The 7,655-nt window shown below is 61.2% G+C and overlaps 1 protein-coding gene across 5 annotated transcripts in view; it reads left to right on the top strand.

Moving 5' to 3' along the window:
* The first annotated feature begins 6 nt into the window (after nucleotides 1-6).
* Nucleotides 7-7,655, top strand: part of PACS2 (phosphofurin acidic cluster sorting protein 2) — a 53,725-nt gene continuing 46,076 nt past the window's right edge. For all 5 annotated transcript variants that reach the window (XM_032839639.1, XM_032839637.1, XM_032839638.1 and 2 more), the window contains exon 1: nucleotides 7-133. In XM_032839639.1, the coding sequence (XP_032695530.1) occupies nucleotides 15-133 (119 nt within the window). In that variant the 5' untranslated portion in view covers nucleotides 7-14. The remainder of the gene's footprint in view (nucleotides 134-7,655) is intronic.

Here is a 7,655-nt window from a genome sequence, read left to right as displayed (position 1 = left end):
GCGGGGCCGGCGCCATGGCCGAGCGGGGCCGCCTGGGCCTGGCCGGCGCGCCCGCCGCGCTCAACACGCCGGTGCCCATGAACCTGTTCGCCACCTGGGAGGTGGACGGCTCCAGCCCCAGCTGCGTGCCCAGGTACGCCGCCGCCCGGCCGCTTTGTTCCCGCGCGCACCTGCCGGACACCCGGGACCCGCGCCCGGACCGCCCGCCCGGGGCCGCCCGCCCGGGCCCTGCGCACTGCGTCGTCCCCGCCCGGACGGGCCGCCTGGCCCCGTCCGCTAGGGACCTGCGCCCGGGGTCCCCGCCCCGCACTGTCCATCGGGGACCTGCGCCCCCGGGCCGTCCCCACTGGGGACCCCACCCGGGCCCTCGCGCTCGGGGAGGGGGCAGCCAGGACAGTGCAGCGGGCCGTCCCCCGGGACCTGCGCCCAGAGTCCCCCCGCCCCGGACCGCGCGCCCGGGACCTGGCACCCCGGGCCCCGACCCAGGACGGTTTACCCAGGACCCGCACACGGGACCGTCAGCCCGGGGTCCCCCACCCAGGGCCTCGCGTTTGCGTCCCCCTCTCGGGTGTGCGCTTTCTGTGGGAGCGACCTCTGACGCGTGGAGGGCCCCCGAGGTCCTGGCGCCGCGGGAGGGAGTGACGCCGGCTCCTCCGAGGCGCAGGGAGCTCACCTGCTTGGGCTCCCAGGCAGCATCATGCACCTGTCCACGGCTGCGGCGCTGGTGGAGTTGGCTCAGGTGTCTCCTCTCTCCACTGCTGTCAGATTTCCTTTTGCGGCCAGCCACCCTGTCAAGCTGGGCGTCCTGAGAGTGACCCGCGGGCCCGCAGTGTCCGGAGGACGCCTCGGGCTGGGACCATGATTGTACTGTTTCACCCAGTACACGCCTCTTTACTCGGGTCTCGGGGACCTGCTGGGTCCTGCTCCGTCCTGCTGGCCCCTTACCTGCTTGCACCCGGCTTCCTGGTTAGAGACACCTGCGTGTCCGTGAGCAGGGCACTTTGCCCCGGGCTGTCAATTTTGCCTTGGTGAAAGACTGCCCACTCCCTTGACCAAGAAGCGCCTGGACCCTGGTGGGAGGAGCTGGCGGAGCTCTAGCCCCCAGGCCAGCGCTCCAGCCGGACTCACTCCACCAGACGGACCGCTGTGCTTCTCTTGGCAGCTCGGAGCTCTCTTGGTTTCTTCCTGACTTGGTGGTCGCCCATGATGGAGCCCTCAAGCTGGGGGGGCCAGACTCACACCGGAGTCTGTTCTGAGTGGACACCAGACCTCAAGGGCTGCGGGGAAGAGTGCTCCGTGGGTGAGGGCTTCAGGAGTGCCGTCCAGGCACAGGAAGTGGGTGGTGAGCTGCTGGGGGGCCACACGCAGGCTCATCCTGCAGGTGTCGCGGGGTGAGGTGTTGGGTTCCGGTCCGTGGGGCTTGCCCTCCACGAGTGCGGGGCTGGGAGGTCAGAGCACTGCTGTACCAAGTGAACAGACTGGGCCCTTAACACACCCGCCAGTCTGTATGGGGCCTCCTGTGCGACCTGAGGGTCAGCGTTGCCAGGGCTTAGGGCGGAGGACTCCTGATGCACCTGCTCGCCTCTTCTCTGGGAAGTCTCTGGGCTTGCAGCCAAGCTCAGGAGCATCTCCCTGGGCCCAGCCTCCTTACCCTTTCCCATCCTGGACATTTGCCTTAGAGTCGAGCCTCACAGCCCGGGGTCCCTGAGGACTTTTCCCCCTCACCCCCCATGCTTCTGTCTCTCCCCCTCTGCGTTGTAACCACCACCACCACCCAGGGGCTGCCGTGTGTCAGTGTCCCCCAAACCACACCTGTCCCCCTCCTTGCCTCCTTGTGTCACTGCCCCCTTGCTACTCCCAAGTGTCCCCAGACAGGGGAGGGGCAGACTAGCCCGTCTTTGCTGCCCCTCCTCAGCGGCTTCCTGGGGCTCCCCCAAAAGAGCACTGAAGTTTACCTGGGGGTGGTGGGGGGTGGTAGCAGGAGATGCCAGGAGGGTAGGAGCTGCATTTAGGGGCCTTGTCTGCCCCTCCTGGAGCTGGTCTGGGAAGTCCACTCCAGTGAGTGTTGGGGGAGGGTGTGGGGTGGGATGTGGGGGCAGGGTGGGACAGTACTGGGGTTGGGAGCTCCGTGGCTCTGCCTGGATGGGATGTAGGGATGGGGGTGGCAGGTTGTGTCTCATGGCCATCGAGTTGTCAGGATAGGCCGGCAGAGTTGATGGGTTGACCGTACAGAACGTTGGTTGAAGCAGATGTCCCCCTACTTTCCTGGTGAGCAGAGACCCTCCCTGCGAGGGGGTGCTCGTCCCCTGCTTGTGCCTCCTGCGCGTGAGAGCCCTTGGACGGGCAGTTCTCAGCGTGCTCCTGGGACTTTCTGTGGAAGGGGTCACACTCCTCTATTCCCTTGAGTGTCTTGTTTTTGCCCAGTCTTTATGTTTTGGAGTGATGTCACGCCAGTGGCTGTCACTGCTGTGTGTGGTCCCTGCAGAATGACACTGTGGGTCCCTGCTGTAAGGGGACCTGGGGCTTGTGTCCAGGCGGCGGCCAGTCTTGTCTGTGCTGCTGTCGGCACCCGAGTGCCGGTCCTCTGCACGTGTGTAGCCGCGGGCGGCCGGCCTGGCGTCAGCATGTGCCCGTAGTGGGGTTTGGGGGCTGTGATCAGTGCGACGCCCAGGCTGCTTCATGGAGTGTGGTCGTGCCAACTCCAGCCCCCACTGGCGGGGACACCCGTCCCCAGCGCGCTGCATTCTTGCCAAGGTTTTGCTTGGCTTTTAATTTTTGCCCGTCTGGTGGGTGTGAAGTGGTGTTGTGGCTTTTATTTGAATCCCTCTGATCACTAAGGCCATTTGCACGTCCTTGTCACTTCTTCCGCCAAGTTTTCTTTTGGCTTCTCGTTTTTGTTTTTCTCCTGGACTTGAGTCTCAGCATCGTCTTCAGGGGACGGTAATCCCTCCCCGGCCAGAAATGCTGGAACAGTCTTCTTCCAACGGCGTGAATTTCGTGGCGGTCTGCAAGGTCTGTGCCCCTGCCTTCGGCTGGGCTGGCTCTTGTTCCCTGCTCTGCCCTTCTGGTCGCGGTGGCCAGCTCCCTGCTCTCCCCAGGGCCTACTGCCAGGGGTCAGGGCTGTAACTCGAGGGAGGCCCGACTGCGTGGGTTTCCTCGAGAAAACCTACCGGCAGCGCTGCTCCCCAGTGACCATCAGCAGCTGTGTCCCACCCTTCCCAGCCGCCTCCTGGGCGTGCCCCGCTGCTGGGGTTCCCCAGGCAGCCTCCTGGGCCCCCACCCTGCATCTCAGCAGGTCCTGGGTCCTTTTACACCATGAGCTTCCTACTCCTGCTGGACATTAGTCACCAGTTTCTAAATGCCGTGAGGCCGCCCGTCCTCTCCCGTCCGTGTTGTTCACTCAAATCTTGGACGAACTCCTTGTGTGCATCCTTGGTGTGTTTGCGGGGCCTGGTTGTGGGTCTGCGTGCGGGAGGGATGACCAGCTGGCAGTGCTTGTTTTGGCGATGCTGTGCCCGCCAGCCACATCCCAGCGAGACGACACACTGCTCTGCGCCTGCAGGCCGGTCCTGCGGTTCCCAGCCTGGCGCCGGTGGCATGCGGCTCCCGAGGACTCCACAGCTCCCCCCATCCCACGGCGTGGCACCCGGTGCCGCCGCTCTCAGCAAGCGGGTGGGTTGTTGGCAGTTGGAGGCTCTGGGGCTCAGAGCTGCTGCGACCGCCCGTCCAGGGCAGGACTTGGGAAGTTGCCTGCCGCCGCTTATCTTCTGGAAGAGCGGCCTTGGGGAGGTGGGCACCTGTGCGGTTCGGGAGGAGCCACGGTGCCCTGCGGTGGGCTCACGGCCGGGGCGTGCTGCTGGCCACGCCACCGTGCGGGACTGCCAGCCGTTCTGAGCACTCCTGTGCCTGACGGGCGTGGGTGTCCAGCATGACAGACGGGTGTCATAAACACTTCTGAGTGTTCTGTGACTTTCCTTGACCCGCTGTCATGTCACGTAGGGTCACCTTACGTAGATGGGTTTTCTTGCGTTACGCGGACCTTCTGTCCCAGAGGAGGTCATGCAGCGCCACCCTTCTCGCTCGCTGGTGGGCTTAGGTGATCGCAACGGGGGACTCGTGTGTGGATGCGTACGGTTTGCGAGACCCCATGGGATGTGCTTCGGAGTGAGGGCTCGTCCGCTGTGCAGTGGGTCATTGCCGCGAGCCTGGAACCGTGCGCCCTCTGAGGGTTTGGGAAAAGTCTCCCGGGAAGTCCCCGTACCTTGGGGCTGCTCCGCGGGCAGCACAGCCTGGATTCAGGGCTGTCAGCATAGGGCGCTCCCCCCACCCGAGCTAGCGTCTTAAAAAATAAGTATTCCTGAGAATTTGTCCGCTTTGTCCAGATTTTCAGGTTTATTGGGACAAAGTCGCGCATACTGTTCTTTTGTTTTTTTGGAAGGCTGCGGGATCTGTGCACTGTCCACTTTGGTTCCTTCCATTGCTTGTGCCGGTGGATGGGGTGGGGGCGCTTGGACGCGTCTCCCCGGGGCTCCTCACTGTGAAAACGAATGCTCGTTGTTTGTTTCCTGCCATTTCTGCTTCTCGGGCTTATGTTGCCGTTCTTGTTCTCATTTCTGAAGACAAGCGTGTGGCCCCTTAACTTTTTCCTTGTTTCCTCTCGTGCGAGCTTGTACACGGATGGTCGTTCCACTGAAAATACACATATTTCTTTCAGTCTCCCGCCGTTCTCTCTTTAATCTGTCGGGATATTTTGGAGTTTCTTGATAGACAAACGCATGGGGTCTTTTCTAGTTACTTTCCCGTGACCCCGTTCATGTCACTCTTCTTCCCACGGCTCTTCTCTTAGTCGTGCTCGGTTGGAGAAAGCGGTCAGTGCGGCGGCAGGTCTTTAGGGTTTTCGGAACTGGCCTTCTGGCTCCGTCTGCGCTGTTTCCGAGCCCGCTCTGTTTGTGCTGACCAGGAATGTGTGTCTGGCAGTGGACGGTGTGTGAGGTCTCTCCGCGCACTCTGAGCCTGCTTCGCTGAGGTCGGCAGCTCTGTTCCCCTTTCTGTCTGCTGAGGAGCGTGAAAACCTAACCTGGTGCGGGACTTACTTGGTTCTCTCGGAGCTCTGTCATTTTGAAAGTGCGTTCTCGGGCGCACCCGTTTGGCAGAACACCTCCCCGCTGGGGCGCCGGGGGCTCAGGGGGTTAAGCCGCTGCCTTCGGCTCAGGTCATGGTCCCGGGGTCCTGGGATCGAGCCCCGCATCGGGCTCTCTGCTCAGCGGGGAGCCGGCTTCCCCCTCTCTCTGCCTGCCTCTCTGCCTGCTTGTGGTCTCTGTCCAATAAATAAATAAAATCTTAAAAAAAAAAAAAGAACACCTCCCCGGGTCTTTGAACTTCAGGCACACGTGACTCTGGTCGTGCTTTCCTTCCGACCGTGCGTGTTGGTGATGGGGGCTCTGGGTGGCATTTGCCTCCTTTTTTCCCGTCCTTTCTGTTTAGACCCCTGCATCGTACACGCGACATCTGCCTTTGGTTCTTTGCCGTGGATCTAGAATCCATTTTCGTTCAATCCGACAAGCTTAATTTTTTAACTAGAACTTTCTGTCTGTTGTCATTTATCAAAATTGTTGATATTCGGGTTTATATCTGTCATTTTATTTTCGTGCTTATTATTTTCTGTTTTTTTTTTATGTCTGCTTCTCTCTTGTCTTACCTTATCTCGCACTGATTTTTTTCCCTATTGTTTCCACCTCATATATTCGTTTGAAATTTAGCAGTATTTCTGTCTCTTTGGTGGCGACTTTGTGATTTGCAGCTGTGCGTGTTCCGTGGGGGAAGGAGCAGAGGGAGAGAATCCCAGGCAGGCTCCACAGCAGGCTCCACAGCCAGTGCGCCCAGCACCACGCCCCGTGGGTTGGTCTCGTGACCCTGAGATCACAACCTGAGCTGAAACCAAGTCGGAGGCTTCCCTGACCGAGCCCCCTAGGCGCCCCCATACTGGCTATATTTCAAAGTTAATTTGTCTTTATCCTGTTCCCAACAGATGCAGGGACGGACCCCAGAACCTGTTATTTTGACCCAACCCTTTCCTGCTCATGCACTGTGTTCAGCATTAATTGTCCTGCCAAGCCCACGAGACGTTGTTGTTCCTATGTTTTGTGCGCGCTGGGTTACCCTCAAAACTCATCACTTTTCTTCATTCCTATGGCAGCTCGGAACTTGGAATTGTTTTCTCCCTTTAATGTCTGAAGATGCATCTTTAGGGTTTTCTTTAGTGAGGGTGGTCGATTGCTAACTCTTTGTGTTCTCCAGATGCTTGCCCTGGTTTCTGGAGGGTGTCCTGGGGGGTGGGTGCAGGCGGCATGTCCGTGCCGCACATGGAGAGCATGAACCCCTGACTGTGCTCGGATTTGCTCTCGAGAAGTCAGCTGTCCATCTGGGGAGAGTCATCTGAAGGTCTGTCCTCCCTGGCGGCTTCGCGATCCCCTCTCTTGTGTCCAGGCGTGGCTTTCTCCTGATACCGCCATGGTCAGGGTTGGGCGTTCCAACTCTGGATTGGTGGTTTTCCCCGTGCTGGGCAGTGTCCACGCCCTCAGTCCGGTTGTTGCCTCTGCCCCGTTGCTGTCTGTCCTCCCATCGCGGTGCCATCTGCACGTGTAGTAACCCTGCTCACTGGGTGGTCGTGCTGAGCGCGGGCTGGGCAGGGTTCGCGTGTGCCTGTAATGGTAGGCAGTTTTCAGCCCTTCCTTCTACTTCTGTCCACGTCCCCCTGCCCCTGCAGCCCGCACGAGGGCCACTGCAGCTGGCGGGGATGGCACCGTCCCCCAGCCCTGCCCCAGCCCGGCACAGACGTTGAGTGGCTACTTGGTGAACGCTCCTGGAGCTGAATGGAGGGGCTCCGCTCAGGACTGTGGGTTCTGTTTCACGTTGGGAGGAAGCTGGCGTGGCTCTTCTTGAGGGTGTGGGCTGGGGGAGCGGGGCAGGCTGGGCCACGGACCGCGTCAGCTGTGGACTTGGCCGGCGGCTGGGGCTGTCAGATGTGAGCATGAGTGGGGGGGGCAGGCTCTGAGAGTGGACCGGGTGCTTGCAGCGTCTGAAGGATAAAGTCTGCTCTGGGGGAGAGGTGGAGGAAGCCGGCTCTGCAGCCTGCGAGCTGTGAGGTCTGTGGGGCGACTGTGGGCCGTCACTGCGCCTTACAGAAGCTCACTTCAGCCCGCCCGCTCACGTGTGTGCATAGTGTGCGTACGTGTGCACGCCCGGGCCGTGGTCTGCTTCCCGTGCTTCCCGCGCGGAGCGGGCTTCTGTGAGGAAGGGAGCAGCTGCTGTAAAGGGCCTGAGCAGGTGGTGTGCTGGGGCACATGTGTGGTCTCGTCCTGTGCTTATGGGTCTGTGAACTCAGTGGGGACCTCTCAGGTACCTCTTGGGATCTAGGCTCCAAAAGCAGCACCCACCCCTGCTTCTGCCCAACGTGCCGGCCGTCACCAGCAGGGGTGGATGACGGACGGTGTCTGTGGTGCCGGTGGGGGGAGGGGGGAGACTGTTCCAGAGAGCGGCTCTACGGTGGGGAAGGACGGTCTTTTTGACCCTGTGGTGGGTCAGTCTCAAGGGTCCTTCTGGAGCGGGCACACGGCAATGGGCGCTCAGAGGCTGGCGGGCAGGGTGGGGGGGCA

This window comes from Lontra canadensis, unplaced genomic scaffold (genome assembly GCF_010015895.1).
Source record: "Lontra canadensis isolate GAN:19392208 unplaced genomic scaffold, GSC_riverotter_1.0 scaffold108, whole genome shotgun sequence".
NCBI classification, from domain to species: domain Eukaryota; kingdom Metazoa; phylum Chordata; class Mammalia; order Carnivora; family Mustelidae; genus Lontra; species Lontra canadensis.
Note: the sequence above shows the minus strand (reverse complement) of the source record. Positions and strands in the feature narration are given on the sequence as shown.